We start from the raw sequence: 22,495 nt of genomic DNA on the forward strand, positions 1-22,495 counted from the left end.
GCACTTTCAGAGGCTGGGGCAGGCAAACTGCTTGAGACCAGGAACTCGAGACCAGCCTGGGCAACAAGGTGAAACCCTGTCTCTATGAAAAATACAAGAATTAGCCAAGCATGGTGGCACGTGCCTGTAGTCCCAGTTACTCAGGAGGCTGAGGTGGGTGGATCACTTGAGCCTAGGAGACCGGCTACAGTGAGCTATGACTGGGCCACTACACTCCAGCCTGGACAACAGAGCAAGACCGTGTCTCAAGGAAAAAAAAAAAAAACACTCATATACGTGTAAGATAATGTTGAAGAAGTGTCTCTCAAAGCAAACAAAAAAAAAAAAAAGAGAGAGAAAATAAGGAGAAAAAAGATAAAATTAGAATCAAGCTAGCATGCAGCCACCAGGAATTCTAGAAAAAGCAGCTCAGAAAATGAGAGTAGGGATGGAGTGAGTTGCCAGAAAAGGACAGAGGTGATTTGTCACAGAAATAATACATAACAATTTCCATAACCTGGACAAGAGTGTTATGATGAAAAGGGGCCCCCTAGGACCATGTATGGTGGAGGAGAGAAGACCCACCACAAACCACATCACCTTGAAGACCCTAAAGGCCTCCCAAGAGGAAGGGGCATGAGAAATTCTCAGCTCCCTCTCAGAGATGAAGCTTTTAGGAAGATCAGCAAATCAGAATGACGTGAGACTTCTCCACAACCACACTAGAAGCCGTAAGACATCAAAGTGATGTTATAGAAGTTCTAAGGGAAAAGCACTTTCCACCTAGAATTCTATACCCAACCATCAAATGTGAGGATTAAAAAAAGACACTTCAGACATGCAAGGTCTCACACAATTTACCTCCCCAAGCACCTTTCTCAGGAAGTTACTGGCGGATGTGCTTCAACGAAACAAATCAGTAAGTCTAGGAGAAGATGATGTGGGATCCATAGGCAGAACATTCAACCCAGGAGAGAGAAGGGCAATGTCTGTGCTACAGGCACAGATTGTAGCTGGGGACAGAGAACTCCGGAAGGCATGACTCCAAGAAGAAAAAGGAAGGGAAAGAACAGCCCCTGTGTTTGACTATATAAGGTTGGGGCAGAGCCCTTTCCCACAGACACCCCAGCTCAACCCTGTTTCGCCCTTCCATCTGACTAGGGGGGCCAACACACAGGTGGAATCCCCTTAACCCAGGATTCGGTGGGTTCCTGCAACAACCAGTAATGCTGGGCAGGACTCTCTCCACACCAGGAGAAATCACATTTACTAAAGACTTAAGCAACCTGATACCTGTAACTTCTGGGGTGGCCAACAATATAAGTATCCAGAGGAAGTCCTGTAGGGTCAAATGTGGCCACCACATGCCCAGAGGGAAACTCCTCCTGGCCCACATCCAGTCTCTCGCTTCCTCCTGCATAGCCGTTGTAGACTTCCTCCCAAGGGCTGGCACCCAGGGCATCTGGGGCACACCCTGCCTTCCCCTCCAGATGCCTGAGCAAAGGCACAGATGTGGGTGGGCTCCCATGTGTCACTCCCAGCTGTCACTAGGGTGTCACACTCACCGCCACATGTCCCCCCTCCTCACTAAGGAATCGCCGGACGTCATGGAGAGCTGCCAGGGCACACTGCCTTCAGGAGAGAAAACACAGGGTCAGCCCAGCACCCGACCCTGGCTGCAGGAGGGTGGCCAGGGACACACGACAGGAGGAGACATGACAGGAGAAGGAACAGTCCCAAGATCTCTTGCTCTCTTTTCAAAATTTCTCTTCTCTTTCCTCTGGATAATGTTCAGTATTTGGCTAACTCTGCTCCTGTGAGGTGGAAGGCTATATACTCCAGGCCATTAGCAATATTTTTTAAGCACTATGTTTCTGTATTTTCCCTCATCTTCTCATTGTGTGCAAATCCATGCTGTCATTGTGCCATATTCATGATTTCTAATTGTCATATATTTTACCTGATTATCAAAATAGGCCTTCTTTTTTTTTTGAGACTGAGTCTCGCTCTGTCACCCAGGCTGGAGGGCAGTGGCACGATCTTGGCTCAGTGCAACTTCTGCTTCTGCCCAGTTTCAAGCAATTTTCGTGCCTCAGCCTACTGAGTAGCTGGGATTACAGGCATGCACCACCACACCCAGCTAATTTTTGTATTTCAAAATAAGCATTTTTAAAAGCAGCCGTTTTCTGGTGTGCATGTCAGGAGTTGGTGGTGGGGATGGGAGGAACGCTAGTGCTGGCCCTCAGGTAGTGTTAGGCTTAATGCTCAACTTTCTTTCCTGAAAGAGATTCCCCAAACCACCCCTTCTGGGGGAGGGTTCTGCATCTCTGCTTCTATCATATCCATACCCTCCAGAATGGGAATCCCCCACCTATGACCGAACACTGACTATACAGTTTTCAGATTTTTTTTTTTTTTTTTTTTTTAGATAAGGTCTCACTTTGCCACCTAGGCTGGAGTGCAGCAGTGGGATCATGCCTCACTGCAACCCAAACTCCTGGGCTCAAGCAGTCTTCTTGCCTCAGCCTCCAGAGTAGCTAGCTGAAACTACAGGGGTATGCCACCACACCTGGCTAATCTTTAAATTTATTTTAGAGATGGGGTCTTGCTATGTTGCCCAGGCTTACACAATCTTTATAAGTTCTCAGCTTTTTCATTTATTGCTGCAAAATGGATTGACACATAAGGTTGTTTTTTTTCTTTTTTTGTTTTTTTTTTTTGAGATAGAGTATTACTCTCTGTTGCCCAGGCTGGAGTGCAGTGGTACAATCTCAGCTCACTGTAACCTCTGCCTTCCAGGTTCAAGCAATTCTTGTGCCTCAGCCACCCAAGTACCAGGGATTATGGGTGCTTGCCACCACATCTGGCTAATTTTTGTATTTTCAGTAGAGATAGGGTTTCGTCATGTTAGCCAGGCTGGTCTCAAACTCCTGACTTCAACTGATCCGCCCACTTTGGTCTCCCAAAGTGCTGGGATTACAGGCGCGAGCCACTGCGCCCAGCCAGGATTGTTCTCATCTTTTTTTTTTTGAGACGGAGTCTCACTCTCTCTCCCAGTCTGGAGTGCAGTGGCGTGATCTCGGCTCACTGCAAGCTCCACCTCCTGGGTTCACACCATTCTCCTGCCTCAGCCTCCCGAGTAGCTAGGACTACAGGCGCCTGCCACCACGCCCGGCTAATTTTTTGTATTTTTAGTAGAGACAGGGTTTCACTGTGTTAGCCAGGATGGCCTTGATCTCCTGACCTTGTGATCCATCTGCCTCAGTCTCCCAAAGCGCTGGGATTATAGGCATGAGCCACCACACCCGGCCTGTTCTTATCTTATGAATTTCTCCTATGAGGTCTGGAGATAGCTAAATTACCTTTTGATCTATTATCTTCCCTTTTTCTATGTAAGAGTAAAGCTAGATCTCCTAGCCTTGTGTTTTTTTGTTTTTGATTTTTGTTTTTTGAGACAGAGTCTCACTTTGTTGCCCAGACTGGAGTACAGCGGCATGATCTCAGCTCACTACAACCTCCACCTCCTGGGTTCAAGCAATTATCCTGCCTCAGCCTCCCGAGTAGCTGGGATTACAGGCATGTGCCACCACACCCAGCTAATTTTTTGTATTTTCAGTAGAGATGGGATTTCACCATGTTCGCCATGTGGGTCTTGAACTCCTGACCTCAAGTGATCCACCCTCCTCAGCCTCCCAAGTCCTGAGATTACAAGCATGAGCCACAGTGCGCAGCCCTCCTGACTTTGCTGATCTTTGGATTTTGTGTTTAAACTCCCAGCGTGCCAAAGTCAAAGAGCTCTCATCAGGACGATATGCCTGAAATACAGAGGCAGAAGCTGATCTGGAAACCACAGAGAAATCAGTGGTAGAGCTGAGTCCAGGGCACTGAAAAGAGCTCTACTCTTATGGCTCCTTGTGACCTTTCTTTTCTTTTTTTTCTTTTTAAGAGACGGGGTCTCACTATGTTCCCCAGGCTGGTCTTTAACTCCTGGCTTCCAGTGATCCTCCCGCCACAGCCTCCCAAAATATTGGGATTACACACGTGAGCTACTATGTCCAGCCCTTGTAACCATTTCTTTGCCCCAACAGTTCTTTCAGTTAGAGCCTCAAGGTGCTTTCTTCCTCATGCCAAAAATATCTGAATTCTGAGAGTCCAGGTAACTGGCATTGGTGGGGACATTTCTCACCACCTGCACTTAGAGCCCCATGTTCTGGGCTAAGATCTCTTTTGTGGGCTGCTCTGGCCATGACACCACCATGCAGAAGATACCTCAGGGCCCCAGTGGAGATGCTGAGGGAAGAGCCTGGGAGCCTGTGTGTGCGCGCGTGCACGTGTGTACGTGTGTGTGTGACAAAGTGCGAATGGGGTGAAGAGATGCATATGTGCATGAATCCACACGTGTGGGTGGATATGTGTGATTGTGTTTGCCCAAATATGTATATGTAAATCTGTGAGTGTACCTGTGTGAGCATTCCCTGGGCCCATGTGTGAGCACAGATGCACACACACATGAGTGTGCACAATCCCTGTGTGCAGTGTGTGACTAAATGGGCACAGGTATGAATGAGTGTGCCTGCATGTGTGCACACAGGATGTGTGCGCATGCACCCATGTGTATAAGTTTGTGTGTGTGTGTGTGTGTGTCCAAGTATGCATGTGGGGGTGCCCATGTGTGTACACATGGTGTGTGTGTGTACATCTCTTCATGTGCTATGTGACTGTGTGAGCACAAATGTGATCACGCTTGGTGTGTATGTGTGCACAGATCCACATGTGCATACAGGTGAGCACAAGTGTGCATGTGCCCACACACGTGCCTCTGAGGTATGCATGTGTGTGTACCACCTTCATGTGTAGTGGGTGACTGCATGTGTGTGGAAGAGTTAACACAGCAGGTGTGAGAATGGTCCCCTTCAAAAGGCCTGCTTGTGAGGTTGGCCTTTGGCCAGGATTGGGGAAATTGATGGTAAATGGTTCCCTCTAGTGATATAAAACTTTCCCTGAATTGGCTGGGCGTGGTGGTTCATGCCTGTAATCCCAGCACTTTGGGAGGCCGAGGCGGGCAGATCACGAGGTCAGGAGATCGAGGCCATCCTGGCTAACACTGTGAAACCCCGTCTCTACTAAAACTACAAAACAAAATTAGCCGGGCGTGGTGGCGGGCGCCTGTAGTCCCAGCTACTTCGGAGGCTGAGGCAGGAGAATGGCGTAAACCCGGGAGGCGGAGCTTGCAGTGAGCCGAGATCGCACCACTGCCCTCCAGCCTGGGAGACAGAGCGAGACCCCATCTCAAAAAAAAACCTTTCCCTGAATTATAAGAGGAGCTCACTGTGCATAGACTGTTTATACAAACAACATGGTTTATGTTGAATACCTGCTTTCCTTCTGGAGTCTGGAATTTTGGTACATGCTAGGCACAGGGTGCTTATGTGACCAGCCCCCAATAAAAACCTTGGTCATTGAGTCTCTGATGAAATTCCCTGGCAGACAACATTTCACACGTGTTGTCACAGTTCAATGCAGGAGGAATTAAGTGCATCCTGTGTGACTCCATGGGGAGAGAATCTTGATGCTCGCTCCTGGTTTCCTCTGGACTTCATTCACCCCAGGCCCCTTTTCTCTTTCTGATTTTGCTTTGTGTCATTTTGCCATACTAAGTCTTAGCCATGAGTCCAGCTATATGCCCAGTCCTGGGAGTCACCCTAGCAAATCACTGAACCTGAGGGCAGTCTTGGGGAATGCCAACACACCATGTATGAGCCTGCTCAGGTGTATATGTATATACAGGGTGAGAACATGTGCGCCTGCATGTGTGTAATGGCCCTTGAATCACGTGTGGCTCACGTGAGCCCAAGTATTTATATGTGTAGGTGCTCACACATGTACATATACCCTCATGTATAATGTGACTGTGTACACAGGGGGTATGCATGTGTATATACCCTGTACATATGGTATATGCATATCCAGATATGTGCCTATGAGGTATGCACATGCGTGCATGTGCCCACGTGTGTGTGTGCATGGGGGCTTGTGTGTGGTATAGGACTGTGTGCAGGAGTATGAGTGTGCCTGTTTAGAATATGTGTACTCATACCCTTGCATACATTTTTTTTTGAGACACAGTCTTGCTCTATCACCCAGACTGGAGCACAGAGACACGATCTTGGCTCACTGCAACCTCCACCTCCCAGATTCAAGCAATTCTCATGCCTCAGCCTCCTGATGTAGCTGGGATTACAGGTGTGCGCCACCATATGTGGCTAATTTTTGTGATTTTAGTAGAGACGAGGTTTTGCCATGTTGGTCAGGCTGGTCTCAAACTCCTGGTCTCAAATGATCCACCCACCTCAGTCTCCCAACGTGCTAGGATTACAGGCGTGAATCACTGCACCCGGCCTTGCATGCACTTTTCTAGATCTTCTGCTGTGTCCAGTGTCAGAGAAGGACCTCAACATTGTGTGAGTAACTGGGCCTCTGGGAAACACAGCTGTCTCTTCCCAGGTTTTCCACTTTAAAAGCTCTGGTCCTTTTATTTTGCTAATTGGGAAATTTTGGGCTGATTAATAGGAAATGGCCCTGTGGCCCAGCCAGAGCCAGGATTCAGATACAGGAGAGAGGGTTTCTAGGGCAGCCACAGGGTATGCCTGCAGAAAGGCAGCAACGAACCTGTCCCCAGCTTCTGTCGCAGGGTGACGCTGGACTAGCTTCCCAACCTCTCTTGAGTCTAGGTCTCTTCATTTGAATTAATCCGAAATATCCCTACTTTAGGGGGACAACCAGAGTGGAACGGCTGGCAGACTCTCCCCACAAACACTACAGATTCAGACAGGACAGACTTCAAATTCAAACCCTGAGTGACCCAAGGCACCCCCATCAATTTCTGGCCTTGGTCTCAGCATCTGGAAAAGTGAGGCACCACCCACCACAGAAGCTGCTGGGAAGATGAGACAGGCTAGGCTATCAGCATCCACAGCTTGGGGTTGTTTAAAATTTGCATCTGGTGGGGGTATTAAAAAATAAAATAAAATAGGTCAGGCATGGTGGCTCACGCCTATAATCCCAGCACTTTGGGAGGTCAAGGTGAGGGGATCATTTGAGGTCAGGAGTTCAAGACCAGCCTGACCAACATGGTGAAACTCCGTCTCTATTAAAAATACAAAAAAATTAGCCAGGCATGGTGACATGTACCTGTAGTACCAGCTACTCGGGAGGCTAAGGCAGAATTGCTTGAACCCGGGAGGCGGAGGTTGCAGTGAGCTGAGATCGCACCACTGCATTCCAGCCTGGGCGACAGAGTGAGACTCCATCATGAAAAAAATAATAATAATTAAAAAAATAAATAAAATTTGCATTTTATATGTTCCTTGACCTACCTATTGAGGAATATTGGAATGATGGACACTTTTTAGCAGTAGATGGGCTTAGATTCAAGTCTGGGTGCTGATATAAACTTGCTATTTTGTGTGAGACTCCTGGCCTGTCCGAGCCTCAGTTTCCTCATCTGTAAAAGGGGGGGTGACAACTGGCATCAAGAACCCAGCACATGGTAGGTTCAGACATTAGTCCCCTACTTTTTATCTGACTCAATACAACCAGAGGGTCCAGCCTTGATTTTTATCCACAATTTAGCCACAGAAACCTGAATGTCAGGCTCCCCTTCCTTTCTTGGTGCCACAGCCTGGCCAGGCCACACCAATGCAAGAACAAAGGCAGTGTCTGGTCTGAAGGTCCAAGACCCACAGCAGGGAGTTCCTGCCCCCTGGTGGCCAGATAAAGAACAGGTAGCCTAGTGTGGACCCCAGTGGCAGCCTGGTAGCCTCTGGCCTGGGGCTGGGCTTGATTTGGGGAAGTCACTAGAGCTGGGTCAACCTCTGCTCACTGCCCTATCCTGATGGCTGGGCCAAGAGCAAGTCTCTGCCACCCTAAGTTGATAAGGGGCTTCTCAAGCCCCCAGCTAACACCTCCCGAGAAAAGCACAGCATGGCTGCTCAGTTCCTTGAAGAAAGGACTCAGTTCAAGTCTGAAAGTCGCTGGGGGTGGGGGTAGCATATACACATTTCTATCTCAGGAATAACAGCAGAAGTGTGAACGACTCACCCAGCAGCACCTAGGAGACGTCAATGCAAAGCCAGTCACACCAGCAATCACACACCAAGAACATAGCAAGCACAGGGCAAACATGCTCCAAATACACAGGAGAGAGCTTATCCTGGGGCAAGGGAGGAAGTCCCCTGCCCCCAGCTCCATCCCTAAGGCCTGTATGCCTGTACTCACTCAGGTTCTGTTACCCGGCAGCAGGCATCCCCACGGGGGCGCTGGGGTGAGCGAGGATGACCTCCAGGAAGCAGCTCCTATGACCTGTGTGGCTGAGCCCCTCTCACCTCCCTGAAGCTCTGTCCTCCCCTCCCACAGGCTGTCCTTCCCAAGGGCTCCTTAACCCCAGGGCAGGAATGGCCCAGCCACCAGGAGGCCACACAACACACCCTCTCTTCTCATCCCCAAACCCATCACCTCCCACCCCCACCACATCCTGAGAGATCCAGAGACCAGCCTTGTCACACAGCTCTGTCACACAGCCGTCAGAGCCAGGCAAGCCCAAGGCTCAGGAGTAGCTCAGTCATTCACCAGCAGCTCCACTCCAGGGGCTTCTCAGTAAATGGTTGGTAATGTGTTAGCTTTCTCCACACTGGGTCCCCCAGCAACCTCTCCCCCCCACACCCAACACATATACTTACTTCCTGATTTTCAGGCCCTCTTCATTGTCAGGGAGAAAAAATTCAAAAGATTTGTAGGTCTTTACCATGTCCCGGCGATACTGGCCAACATTGAACTCTGGCGGAAAGGAGAGGCTCAGCTTCCACAGCAACAGCAACCCCTACCAACCCTGACCTTGATCCACCCCCAGGCCAAAGAACAGAGGATAGGCCTTCTCTCTTCTCTTCGCCATGCCCCACAAAGCTCCCCTCGGACAGCTGGGGCCAAGCCTCACCCCGAGTAGGCACACCAATCCAGTTCAGGTATCGAGTCAGCTTCTTGGAGATGTAGGTCTTGCCCCTGGCGGGCAGGCCCACCATGACAATGAGCGTTGGGCAGTTGGTCATGCACACTAAAAGGCAAGCAGCACAGTGTCAGATGAGGGCCAGGACCCTCCCAGCAAGCCCCTCCCTCTCGGCCTGTGGTCTCTCAGCCTCAGGGCATGGGAATGGTACCAGATGTATCTTCTTGGCTTCCTAGCATCACACAGCTCCCGGAGTGGCCCCAGATGCCAGTTTCAAGCCACCACTGGCATGTCCCCCTTCCCCAGGCCCACCTGGGCTCTGGCAGACACAGTGGGATCTCTCCAGCCCTTTTCATCCTGAGGTGCACCACCAGGTATAAAGTCAACTGACCTTGCCACTGGCTAAACAAAGCTAGGGGGGTCCCCATATCATGAAGGACAGGACCAAAACCCAGGAGGGTAATCAACATCCTGCCTCTGTCATCCAGGAATCCATACCCTAACCTTTTTTTTTTTTTTTTTTTTTTGAGACGGAGTCTTGCTCTGCCACCCAGGCTGGAGTGCAGTGGCCGGATCTCAGCTCACTGCAAGCTCCGCCTCCGGGTTTACGCCATTCTCCTGCCTCAGCCTCCCGAGTAGCTGGGACTACAGGCGCCCGCCTCGTCGCCCGGCTAGTTTTTTTTGTATTTTTAAGTAGAGACGGGGTTTCACCGTATTAGCCAGGATGGTATCGATCTCCTGACCTCGTGATCCGCCCGTCTCGGCCTCCCAAAGTGCTGGGATTACAGGCTTGAGCCACCGCGCCCGGCCTACCCTAACCTTTTTACATCTCTCTCACCCCAGCCATCACTCAGTGCTCCCAGAACACACAGCCCCACTGCGTGCCCTCCCCATGGTGAACTTCTTTTTTTTTTGAGACGGAGTCTCACTCTGTCGCCCATGCTGGAGTGCAGTGGCGTGATCTTGGCTCACTGCAAGCTCTGCCTGCTGGGCTCATGCCATTCTCCTGCCTCAGCCTCCAGAGTAGCTGGGACTACAGGCACCCGACACCATGCCCGGCTAATTTTTTGTATTTTTAGTAGAGACAGGGTTTCACCATGTTAGCCAGGATGGTCTTGATCTCCTGACCTTGTGATCCGCCCACCTCGGCCTCCCAAAGTGCTGGGATTACAGGCGTGAGCCATCGCGCCTGGCCGGTGAACTTCTTTTCATCACACAAAGCCCAGCTCAAAAGTCACTTCTTGGCCGGGCGCGGTGGCTCAAGCCTGTAATCCCAGCACTTTGGGAGGCCGAGACGGGCGGATCACGAGGTCAGGAGATCGAGACCATCCTGGCTAACATGGTGAAACCCCGTCTCTACTAAAAAATACAAAAAACTAGCCGGGCGACATGGCGGGCGCCTGTAGTCCCAGCTGCTTGGGAGGCTGAGGCAGGAGAATGGCGTAAACCCAGGAGGCGGAGCTTGCAGTGAGCTGAGACCCGGCCACTGCACTCCAGCCTGGGCGGCAGAGCGAGACTCTGTCTCAAAAAAAAAAAAAAAAAAAAAAAGTCACTTCTTCAATGAGTCCTTTCCCCAAGGCATCTCCATGGTCACCAGGAACACCCTCACCCTCAATCCTGGTCACCTCACTAATGACACTCTTCTCTCTAGACTGATCACTTACAGCAGAAGCCCTGTGGTATCTGAGCCCTTCAGGGTCCTGGGGCCTGACACAGCGCTGGTGCTCGGGAACTGTGGGCAGGATCAGGGAGGGAGGCATCTAGAAGTCTCTCAGGGTAAGGACAAGGGGTTGAGACCAGAGACCCAGACTGATGCCCACAAGGACAGTCCCTCTGATAGCCCACCCACCACCATCCAGGTGCCACAGATCAGTGTGCCAGCCAGAGAAGATGCCAGGCTAAAGGAATGGAAGGGCCTGAATGCAGCCCCTATATCCCCAGCTGGCTAGAACAGATGCCAAGGCAGCAGAACTGCCAGCTCCATCTCATGGCACCCAGCTCAGTTTTCTTTTTTTTCTTTTTTTGGGACGGAGTCTCACTCTGTCTCCCAGGCTGGAGGGCAGTGGTGCGATCTTGGCTCACTGCAACCTCCATCTCCCAGGTTCAAGAGATTCTCCTGCCTCAACCTCCCAAGTAGCTGGGATTACAGGCACCCACCACCACGTCTCGCTAATTTTTGCATTTTTAGTAGAGACAGGGTTTTACCATGTTGGTCAGGCTGATCTCAAACTCCTGACCTCAGGTGATCCACACGCCTGGGCCTCCCAAAGTGCTGGGATTACAGGTGTGAGCCATCACCCCCGGCCTTCTTTTTTTTTTGAGACAGAGTCTCGCTCTGTCGCCCTTGCCTAGGCTGGAGTGCTGGAGTGCAGTGGCACCCAGCTCACTGCAACCTCTGCCTCCCGGGTTCAAGCGATTCTTGTGCCTCAGCCTCTAAAGTAGCTGGGATTACAGGTACATGCCACCACACCTGGCTAATTTTTGTATTTTCAGTAGAGACAGGATTTCATTATGTTGGTCAGGCTGGTCTCGAATTCCTGACCTCAGGTGATCTGCCCGCCTTGTCCTCCCAAAGTGCTAGGATTACAGGCATGAGCCCAGCCCCCAGCTCAGTTTCCAGTGCCATCAAATGCGGTCTCACATCAGAAGCCTCAGGAAGCTTCCTTTTCCTCATCCTTAGGACCTGGGTCAGGTAAAACCATAGCAGACAGGCAGATGGACAGATGTGGGGACCTGTCACTGCCCCTCTTCTGCCCACTTGGTTCTGCAAGTGCCTTCACCTGGTTGCCTAGACAGACTGTTCCCACCAACAAGTTGTCTCCCTCAGAGCACAGAGGCCCCAGGAGCACTTCCGCGGGGGTCAGGAGTCAGGCCTGGGTTGCCATCTCAAATCTGACACTCATTGGGAACTCTGAGCCTCGGCGTCCCCAGCTGTAAAATGGGGCAATCATCCCTCAGAGAAGCCTAGTGCTATCCCCATGGAAGAGCCTGGGCATTTCTGGGAAGCTGTGCCCTCTATCCTATCCTGGCAGATACTGAGCTAAAGTCATAGGTATACCTCAGCACCGACTGTCCTTGGGCCTCAGGGCGTGGAGGCAGTGGCCTGGCCCCAGGCAGGCCCTGCAGAGAAACAAAGGGCCTTGCTGGCCAGTGGGGGCTCCATCACTCCTGTGCATGCCCCTTGTTTAAAGGTGACCCAGTGAGCCTCAGGGGCAGGAAGGAGGAGACCCCCTGAAACAGCCTGACTGAGTGAGAGTGAAGAAACTTGCAGAGAAATCTCAGCATTGACTAAGGTAAGAGGAAAACAAGTCAGGCAAGGCCTTGCCTCCTCAGGGCCGGTGGACAACTGAGGTCTGCATTGTTTGCATAGTTCCCGGCCAGGTGGCCGGGCTCTCAAGCAACCGAGGGTAGTGCGACAGCTGCTAAGCAGGAGGAAATCCTGCATCCACCCTGCTCCCGCTGATGGAACCACCCCCCGACCGCTCCTTCAGGGGCTCCCACAACCTTAGGACTGGGGATCTGCACCCCCTCTCCACATCTCCTGTTTTCCCAGAGACAGCTCCAGCCTCCTCCCTTGGCATTTGGTGACATTTCCCTTCCCCTCTCCCACCCACATGCACAGCACAAGGTGCGCAGGCAGGGCAGCAAATCAGGCCTGGGTGCAAAACAAGGCAATAAATTACCTATCTCCTCTGCTCCCCAAGATAAGCTCCCAAGGAAATGACCCAAAAGAAAACCAAAGTTCAAGTGTATCACAACAGCTCTGCTTACCATAGCAAAACACTGGGGAATTCTAGCCATAAGAAATTGCCAGCTGAGGCACAACAAGGAGGGAACACATTGCATCCCTTGAAACAGAGTGCGTGAACTAAGCGGGCTGGGTGTGCAGCTGCACCTGCGGCTGTGAGCCCACAGGACCCTATCACTGAGCAAAAAGGACAGCAGAACACACTGTTTATAGCTAGGTGTGATGGCCCATGCCTGTAATCCCAGCACTTTGGGAGGCCGAGGCAGGTGGATCACCTGAGGTCAGGAATTCGAGACCAGCCTGGCCAACATGGCAAAACCCTGTCTCTACTAAAAATACAAAAATTAGCCGGGTGTGGTGGTACACACCAGTAATCCCAGCTACTCGGGAGGCTGAGACAGGAGAATTGCTTTAACACAGCAGGCAGAGGTTACAGTGAGCCAAAATAGTGCCACTGCACTTCAGCCTAGGGGTACAAAGTGAGACTGTCTCCAAACAAAAAGAACACACTGTTTATAACATTGAGCATGTGCGGAAGGAAATGTGAAGATATGTCAGCCCAACTTCCCTCACGGGTTCCTTTCCTGTAAATTCACTGCAGGCCCCATGAGCTCGAGGAGCCAAGGGGCCTGAGACATGCCTGGCAAGGGGCAGTGTTTATGTTCCGGCACTTCCACCCAAGGAGCAGCCACAAGTCCCTGGAGGGGGTGCCAGAATTTACTCCTGAACTGCAGCTGCTCTCACCTCCTTAGGCCAGGCTGGGGAAGGAAGAGCTCTTTAAAATAAAGCAATGTGCCATGGAGGCCCTGTTCAGAGGGAACAGAAAGTCATCTCTCCTGTTGCCCTGTGCACACACCAGTCATGTCCTTGCCCAGGAATAGTCTTGCCACCTTTCAGCTGAGAAAAGCCATCAAACACCGTCCTTTCTGCAGTCCTTCCTGAGTCGGCTCTTGACCCACCTGCCCCCAGAGTTTCTCCAGGTCTGAGCTCAGAGGCCAATGATGGGAAAGGTAAAAGCCTCCCAGCCCTCCGGTGTGGCTTTAGGTTTTATCAAGTGGGGGTGTGTCTGTGGGAGTGGAGGAGTGCAGTACATCCCTCAGTCCACTTGCCCCTGGTGCCCTGAGGAGCTGGGGACTAGACTCCAGAGAAAACCCAGTACAAAGCACAGACCAGCAGTGGGTCCTGGTTCCTCCTTCCCACAAAGCCCTGGGACCAAATCCGCTTCCAGCCTCACCCACGCCCTCCGGATCTGGACTGTCCTTGCCGTCACTCAATCTACAAGTCTACTGTGCAAAGGGTAAAATGTTGCCCAAATGCAGGCACTGGGAGCTGGAGGTGCTGCATGGGCAGGTTCCATTCATTCACTGCTTACCCACTCCCTGCTGTGAACCCTGGGACCTTGGCTGAGGCCCAAATCCCCACACAACCTGCAGGTCTCATTTTTGGCCTCTCAAGTGCTACTTCCTCCTCCAGGAAAAAGTGCGGACCTAGAACCCAGTCTACCCCAACACCCCGAGACACCGTGATGGCACGAGCCCCTCAGCTCAGGCCACAGCCACATTTCAGTCCCCCACTTAGAGCCTGGAGAAACGCAGGCCCTGCCTCAGGAGCTATGAGACCTACCCATTGGGCCTCAGCTTCCTCTCACCTGTAAAGGGGGTTGGCTTGGAGCTGATGCATCAATTCCTAACTCAGATGTACTGAGAAGCAAACAAAGAATGGTAGTGATGACAGAATACTCTGCCTCCACTTATTGAGGACCTACTCCTTAAAGGCTCACAGACTTGGCTGGGCACGGCAGCTTGTGCCTGTAATCCCAACACTTTGGGAGGCCGAGGGGGGCAGATCATTAGAGGTAAGGAATTCAAGACCAGCCTGGCCAACATGGTGAAACTCCATCTCTACTAAAAATAAAAATACAAAATTATCCAGGGGTGGTGGCGCATGCCTGTAATCCCAGCAACTTGGGAGGCTGAGGCAGGAGAATTGCTTGAACCCAGGAGGCAGAAGTTGCCAGTGAGCTGAGACAGGACCACTGCACTACAACCTGGGCAACAAGAGTGAAACTCCATCTCAAAAAAAAAAAAAAAGGCCAGGTCCTCACTCCTTTCCTCTGTGTAGTAATAGCAGCCACCTCTCTAAGCCAGGACCACCACCTAACACTAATAACACAGACTGGCTCAGCCTCCATGCCTCCAGAAGAGTCTCAAAGGAGGGTTGGCCATAGCCGTCAGGACTGAGTGTGCATTGTAGACAGCCACAGACCCCAGGACCTACATCACAATCAGAGCCATGAGTTACCACAACTTGGTCTGGTCAGAAACATGGCCTTCCCCTACCAGAACTCACAGTGTGGCCAGAAATACACACACCCTTCCCCCAGTTTTCATATCATGATCAAAGCCGTGGCCCCAGCCTGCTGCAGCAGGATGAGCACAAAGAACTCTCCCCTTGCTTATCAGACATAAGCAGAGGCAGGATCACAGGGAGACCCAGGCATGTCACACAATCTCCTGATCTCCATTTCACTGTGAGTTAAACTAGATGTTCTCTGAGGTCCTGGACAAGTTGCAAATTCATTACAATGTTTCAGTTACTCCTAAAACAAATCCTTCTTTTTCCTGGTAATAAAAAAGTTGCAGGCCAGGACCCATGCCTGTAATCCCAACACTTTGGAAGGCAGAGGCCAGAGGATCCACTTGAAGCTATGAGTTGGAGACCAGCCCAGACAATATAGCAAGACCCTGTCTCTACAAAAAAAAAAAAAAAAAAAAAGTTGGGTGTGGTGGCGCACCTGTAGTCCTAGCTAATCGGGAGGTTGAGGTGGGAGGATTGCTTGAGCCCAGAAGGTTGTGACTGCAGTGAACTATGATTGAGCCACTGCACTTGCTCCAGCTTGGGCCACTGAGTGAGACTCATCTTTTTAAAAAACAAAAAACAAAAAACTGCCAGCTCATTTAAGGACAGGCAGAAACTCAAGGAAGCGGTTTAAACCCTAGGAGAGGTGAGCCCCTGAACAATTCCATGAATTTCAGCATTCTCCTAGCCATTTCACCCTCCAGTTTTACTGTACACCCATGACCCCAGGTGGATACTTAGATGTCCAGGGACACAGACACAGGCCCACATGGCATACTTTTCTGTCTCTATCCTGAGGACATCTGTGCTGAAGTTCCTACCCAAGCTCAGCTTTACGGCCAAGAGGCACCCTTCCTCCTGTTGGAAAACTAACCCACCTTTGAAAGTTCTGGGCTCAGAGAGGTCAAGTAATTCACCTAGGGCCACACAGCTCAGTTCCAGTCCAACAATCCGGCCCACACTCCTTGGCCAGGAGAGAGAGAAGTGCCCACAGGGTCCTCCCCAGGCTGTGGGCGATGGGGATTGGGGCGGGAAGCGAGGGGGCCAGCGCCCTCCCCGAGGTGATGGTAGCCAGACCTAGCCACCGCCAAGCCGATATGCCCCCACACACCTGTCCCCACCCCCTGCTCTGCCACACCTGTCTCTGGCCCACCACTGTCACGACCGCCTCACCTGTCCCCAGCAGCCTCCCCCAGTCACGGCAGCCTCACCTGTCCCCGGTTCCCCACCTGTCTACAGCCCCTTCTCCATGCGAGACCCCCGCCCAGACCGCCCTACCCACCCATCCCGGTGCAGCTCCCATCCCCTCCCGGAGGACCCCGCCTCACCACCGCGCTGGCAAGCGTGCAGAGCGGGCCGCCCATTGCTGTATGGCATCCAGATCTTCTTCAGGGGGTTCTGGGTCAATTCCCGTGGGGACGCCATCCTGGGGCCAGGATGAGTCGGATTGCGCCGCTTCCAACCCAGCAGCCGGGCCACCTCGGGCCACCCGAGGTCCCGCCCCTTGGGCCCCGCCCCTTCTCAAGCCGCGACAGCCCATGTCTATCTTCCCACAGGCCCCGCCCCGGAGTGAGTAGGCTCCGCCCCAGCTGAAAGGTCCCGGCCTCCGACCACGCATGCCCAACTCACGTACCCGCCCGTTTTGGAACAAGCGGGCCCAGTTCTTCAGGCCAGGATCAAGAATGCGCATGCTCAACTCCGGATCGGGCTGGCCCCGCCCCAGTTCAAGACCCGGATTTTGCAGGCCCGCCCCGGATGCGCAAACTCAGCGCTCCCAACCTGCCCGCGCTGATTTGCATAGGCCCCACCTACGGGCCCCGCCCCGGCGCTGCATACCTGAGCAGTGGCACGCGTGAATTCTGCTCCCTCCTTGCCAGGGAGCCCGGGGCCCCCAGGAGGGAGGGGTTTTCATGCAGTGGGACGAGGCCTACGTGACCCGCACGGCCAAGTTGGTCAGAGCTGACGGGCCACTAGGCCTGTTGTGCCAGCCGTCAACTCCGCTTCGCCCTCCTGCCCCTGCTCGGGGTGCCCCTTGACTGCTCCGAGCCCCGGGACTCTCCACCGTCCGTAGGAGCGCGCTCAACCACGCTGGAAAAGCTCCTTTATATCATGGATAGAGACGCAAAACACATTTCAATATTGTTCCTCTTTCTCTCTTTGCTTTGGCTGCTGGGAGCAAATGCGTGGGACTTTTTTTTTTTTTTGAGACGGAGCCTCACTGTGTCGCCCAGGCTGGAGTGCAGCGGCCGGATCTCAGCTCACTGCAAGCTCCGCTTCCCGGGTTTACGCCATTCTCCTGCCTCAGCCTCCCGAGTAGCTGGGACTACAGGCGCCCACCACCTCGCCCAGCTAGTTTTTTTTTTGTATTTTTTAGTAGAGACGGGGTTTCACTGCGTTAGCCAGGATGGTCTCGATCTCCTGACCTCGTGATCCGCCCGTCTCGGCCTCCCAAAGTGCTGGGATTACAGCCTTGAGCCACCGCGCCCGGCCTTTTTTTTTTTTTTTTTTTTTTTTTTTTTTTTTTTTGAGACAGAGTTTCGCTCCTGTTGCCCAGGCTGGAGTGCAATGGTGCTATCTCGGCTCACTGCAAACTCCGCCTCCCGGGTTCAAGGGATTATCCTGCCTCAGCTTCCCAAGTAGCTGGGATTACAAGCGCCCACCACCACGCCCTGCTAATTTTTTTTTTTTTTTTTTTTTGAGGCGGAGTCTCGCTCTGCCGCCCGGACTGGAGTGCGTTTACGCCATTCTCCTGCCTCAGCCTCCGAGTAGCTGGGACTACAGGCGCCCGCCACCTCGCCCGGCTAGTTTTTGTATTTTTTAGTAGAGACGGGGTTTCACCGTGTTAGCCAGGATGGTCTCGATCTCCTGACCTCGTGATCCGTCCGTCTCGGCCTCCCAAAGTGCTGGGATTACAGGCTTGAGCCACCGCGCCCGGCCTCTGCTAATTTTTATATTTTTAGTAGAGACGGGGTTTCACCACTTTGGCCAGGCTGGTCTTGAACTCCTGACCTCTGGTGATCCGCCCTCCTCAGCTTCCCAAAGTACTGGGATTACAGGCGTGAGCCACCGCGCCCGGCCGTGCGTGGGACTTAGTAACCAAGTACTTTGGGTACTCACTAAGCCCGGCAGTATCTTAATTGTCTTTCCAGAATTTCAGTTTTTCCAATTAACTTTTTTTGTTTGTTTTTTAGTATTTTGTTTTTTTTCCAACTAAATTTTTACATATTTTTTGAAAATAATATGTTAATAACATTTTCTCTTCATCAGGAAAATGGGATGTGCACATTGTCGATCTTACAGTATTATAGTATGAATTAAATATGTCAGTCTCTAAGAAATTCATTTTAAACTACGTTAAGGTTGCCTTTTACTATATTTGTATCTCCCTCTTGTCTTTGAAAATGCATGGGACAAGGAACAGGGGAAAGATCCAGAAGTTCGTAAACCGCGGGCTCACTCTCTTGTTTGGACTCCTGCAGGCTCCCGCCTCCTCGGGATCCCCAGCCCTGCCTCTCCAAGCTTTGTGCACTCTCTGCCCCAGCCCCCACCAACACGGCTTCGACCTGAGCCACACTGCCCTCTAGCGATGTCATCCACAACACCCCTGGCAGGTGCCCTGCAAGTTCAGGTTCTCTCTGCCCAGTGTGTACCCAGCCAGGAGCCAGGTGTTGAGGGCATGGGACTGGCAACAAGACTGGCCTCGTGGGCTATAGGTGTAGCACCCCTTCCCATGCCACCCCTGCCACAGCCCTGCCTTGGATCAGTCCAAGTCCACCCAGCTCTTTTTAAAGCTTGGCAAGGACCCTTAAGATGACTGACACAGATGTCTTGCCCACTTCATAGGAAATGAGGATTCCGAAGGTCCACATGCTGGAAGCCCATCTGGACCCTCCCCCAAACCAGCTCTAGCTGCTTGCCCTGGGAACACCCTGCCCCAGGCAGGGTCAACGACTTCCTCCTTCCTCATCCTCCTTTTGCAGTATCTACCCACCCATTCCTCCACCCCAGTCCCAGCAGATCTGAACACATCCGTGGGCGGCTCCTGATGAGCTGGGTGCCCCTTGTGACCTGCTCCCTACTTCTCCAAAGCCACTCATTCTGTTTGTGACACCGTCAACCCTCTTGTCTTCTGGTCACTGCCAAGGCCATCTTGGTGCCACTGTGGCCTCTGAGACCTCATTACCACACACCCACACCCTGTCTAACCCACAGCACTCATTGCAAAACCTATCTCCTCTGACATCTACAGACACCCAGCACCTCCTCCGGCCTGTCCATTCTTCTCTTCCCAGACCTCCTGGCACACTAATCAAGGGCTGGGGGTAGAAGACAGCCGGCCTGGGCAGGGGACCAGGGCTATCTCTGGGAAGGCATCCTCACACCCAGACAGGATGAGCCTGGTTCCCAGGAAATGCAGCAGCTCTGCACCTCCCTCTCTTCCCCAGAAAGTCTACCCGTGGCTGACCCAGGCACCCTCCTTCAAGTCCCTATGTCCAGCTGGAAGGTCACAGGTCAACATCAGGAGATGCCTGGGGTTCCTCCCAAAGGCCACGGTCCACATCTGCTCTGAGGATATTCTCCACCTCCCCTCCCATGGCCCTGTTTGTCAGGTGGGAAACTGAGGGTCAGGAAGAGGGAGAAGGGCCCAAGATCACAGAGCGAGTCCACAGTGCAGCATGGACTCAGTTCAACTCCCAGCCTTCCGGACCTTGCCTCCCACACTGCACTGGAATTGCACAGTCCACCTCCACACGTGTGCTCCCACTCCCCCATGTCCTCTCCATGGAGACGCTGTCCTGGCGTCTGCTCTCAGCATCAGCAGATGCCTGGTAGAATCCCTGGCCCTCATGGCTTTTTCCTTCTCAGCATATCCCAAAGCGAGCCAGCTGTCCTGTCCCAGGTGTGGAAAGTATGCTGGGATGTCTGTACACACATGTGTGCACATGTTCTGCTCAGCCTCTGCCCACCATGAACCTGGCTGGCCTGACCCTTGTTGGCTCCCAGGGTGCCCTCTGCACTGACAATGGACTTCCTCCCAGTGTCCCAGCCTAGAAACCATGTGGTGGCCAGTCCTCAAAGTTCACTCTTCCCAGTCCCTGTATCTACTGGCCAGTTGTGACAGAACTGCCAACCCATCCCACCACACACACACGCAGATACATACATGCACACACACACACACACAATTTTCTTTTTTTTTTGAGACAGGGTCTCGCACTCGTCACCCAGCCTGGAGCACAGTGGTGCAATCATGGCTCACTGCAGCCTTGAACTCCTGGCCTCAAGCGATCCTCCCACCTCGACCTCCCAAAGCCCTGGGTTTATAGCCGTGAGCTACCACATCTGGCCCACAAACCACCCTTTGCAGCATAAAGACCCAGGGGTGTCAGTGCGTGCCACACAGGCCCTCACACTGATGCACAGAGACACTGGCACAGCTGCACATGCACACACACAAGCCCTGTACCCAGGCATGTGCAGAGACAGGCAGGCTGCAGTGGGGCCTGCTGCTCTCTGCTGCCTCCCTTCCCATATATATCTCTCCACCTCCACCCCTGCTGTCCACTGGGAGGTTCAGGAGTTTCCAGGAATTCCAGCTTCCTCTGGCCATTTCCAGCAAAGGATTGTCCCCTGTGTTTCCCTGGGCCCAGGGCTCACAAGGAGTGTGAGGTTTTGACTTCGGGGTATAGAGCCATGTCACCAAGCAGCCTGGGAACCCTGATCTGCACTTCCTCCTTCCAGCCTGCCACAGGGCGTACAGTAGGTGCTTAGGGATTCAGGACCAGCAAGGGCACACAGAAAGAGTTCAGAGAGGTTCATGACCAAACTGAGTACATAGCAGGTGTTCAGAGAAGCTCAGGACTGGCACAGGGCACACAGCAGACACCCTAGAAGTGCTGGTTTAAAGGCTAAAGCCATATCATGTGAAACCCTTCCTAAATGAGCCTCTAGACTTCCCCAAACTGATGTGACCCCTAAGAGGAGACCTGGACAAACATGATCCCTTGGAGGCCAGCAAAGAGCAGAGCAGGAGGGCCTGGGCAGCTCCAGCTGGCAGTCCCTCCCCCTGTGCTCGAGGAAGACACTATTTATAGTTCCCCATTGGCCCAGCCCCCTCTCCCTTGCAAGGCGACAGTTTTCCCCCTCCTTCAGGCCACTGACGGATGAATGCCCCTCAGAGCACCCCTAAACCAGGAGAGACCCCCCCAGCACTCTCACACCACTCCAGCACAACTCTGACTTCATCCAGGTCTTTCCCTAACCCCCCACCCTCCCCACACTGTCCCGTGCCTACCCCGCCTGCTGCTCCCTGGCCCCAGGTCCGTCAGGGAGCTGCCTCCTAACGAGCATCTGTCCATCCTGCAACCAAACTGGCCAGGGCCACTGCCCCCTGCAGCTCCAGAGTGGGGTCACCCCGCCCAGCACTCTGAAGAGTGCGGTTCCTGCAGCCCCGCCTCCCCAGCCCGCCCTAGGCCCGCCCCTACAGGGCTGCTTACAACTGCGAGGGCAGCGCCAGTGCCCCCACTCCAGTTAGCCGGCCACGCTCGGCTAGTATGGCCTCCCTCTCCCGCCAGAGCTGCCCATGCCAACCAGTGTCTGCCTTCATGTCCACCTAGAGTTGTCTGCACGGCCCAGAGTGCCTGTCACCTCTGCAGGCAAGCCCATCCATGATGCCCAGAAAGTCAGTTCCGTCTCCAGCCCAACAATGGAGTTGGGCTGTGAAATCAGGCAAAACCTAGTCCTTCCAAGCCAAGGGACCAGGTCAGTTAAGCGGGGAGCTAGGGAGGAAGGCAGAGAAGCCAGGTGTGACTCACCCCCATGTGTCACAGCCTGGGTGCACATGACTGGGATTCTTGCACATCCCATCCTTCAATTGCTTTGCATTTATTGAGCACCTCCTGCTGCAGGACCTCCATGTCTGCTACAAACACAATGCTCACAGGCTTGCTGGTGTCAGTCTGCTTTACAGATAAGGAAATCAAGGCTTGGAAAGGCGAACACCTTTGCCCAGGGCAATCCGTGCATGAAATGGGGCAGAGTTTGGTCAGAGCTCCAGCAACCTGAGCCCTGTCTCCTGTGAGCCACGCGTGTCCCTGGGTTGAGGCTGGGGATGCAGGGGTACATGGGGAGGACAGTGCCTGGCTAGGAGTTGTGCTTGCTTCATGCAGGTTTGGGGGACAAGCACCCACTCCTCTCAGACCCCTCACGTACCTTTACCCTGCTCACACACATTCATAGCTGTCAGAGGCCCAGCCACACACACACACATGCGCCCATAAGGCAAGGCTGCCATGGTCATAGGCTTCCTGTGTTCGGGCTTTGTGCCTGGAGATACCCCTCACAGCCCCGTCCATCTGGGGCAGGTGCTGCCTCATGGGGCACAGAGCAAGCAAGTGACCCTCAGCCAG

The 22,495-nt window shown here is 52.9% G+C and overlaps 1 protein-coding gene across 3 annotated transcripts in view; it reads right to left on the reverse strand.

Moving 5' to 3' along the window:
• PFKFB4 (6-phosphofructo-2-kinase/fructose-2,6-biphosphatase 4) overlaps positions 1–21,510 on the reverse strand; it is a 45,736-nt gene extending 24,226 nt beyond the window's left edge. For 2 of the 3 annotated variants that reach the window (XR_004436006.1, XM_033206341.1), the window contains exons 1-4: positions 16,415–16,652; positions 8,972–9,088; positions 8,718–8,814; positions 1,545–1,611 (exon numbers count right to left, since the gene is read on the reverse strand). Coding sequence is in view for 2 of the 3 variants with exons in the window: in XM_033206341.1 (XP_033062232.1) it covers positions 1,545–1,611; positions 8,718–8,814; positions 8,972–9,088; positions 16,415–16,511 (378 nt within the window). In the remaining variant the exon portion in view is untranslated. Of the gene's footprint in view, positions 1–1,544; positions 1,612–8,717; positions 8,815–8,971; positions 9,089–16,414; positions 16,653–21,381 lie in introns of those variants that run through there. The other variant, XM_033206350.1, reaches the window with a different exon arrangement.
• Positions 21,511–22,495: the final 985 nt, after the last annotated feature.

This window comes from Trachypithecus francoisi, unplaced genomic scaffold, assembly GCF_009764315.1.
Source record: "Trachypithecus francoisi isolate TF-2019V2 unplaced genomic scaffold, Tfra_2.0 Lachesis_group0, whole genome shotgun sequence".
Lineage (NCBI taxonomy): Eukaryota > Metazoa > Chordata > Mammalia > Primates > Cercopithecidae > Trachypithecus > Trachypithecus francoisi.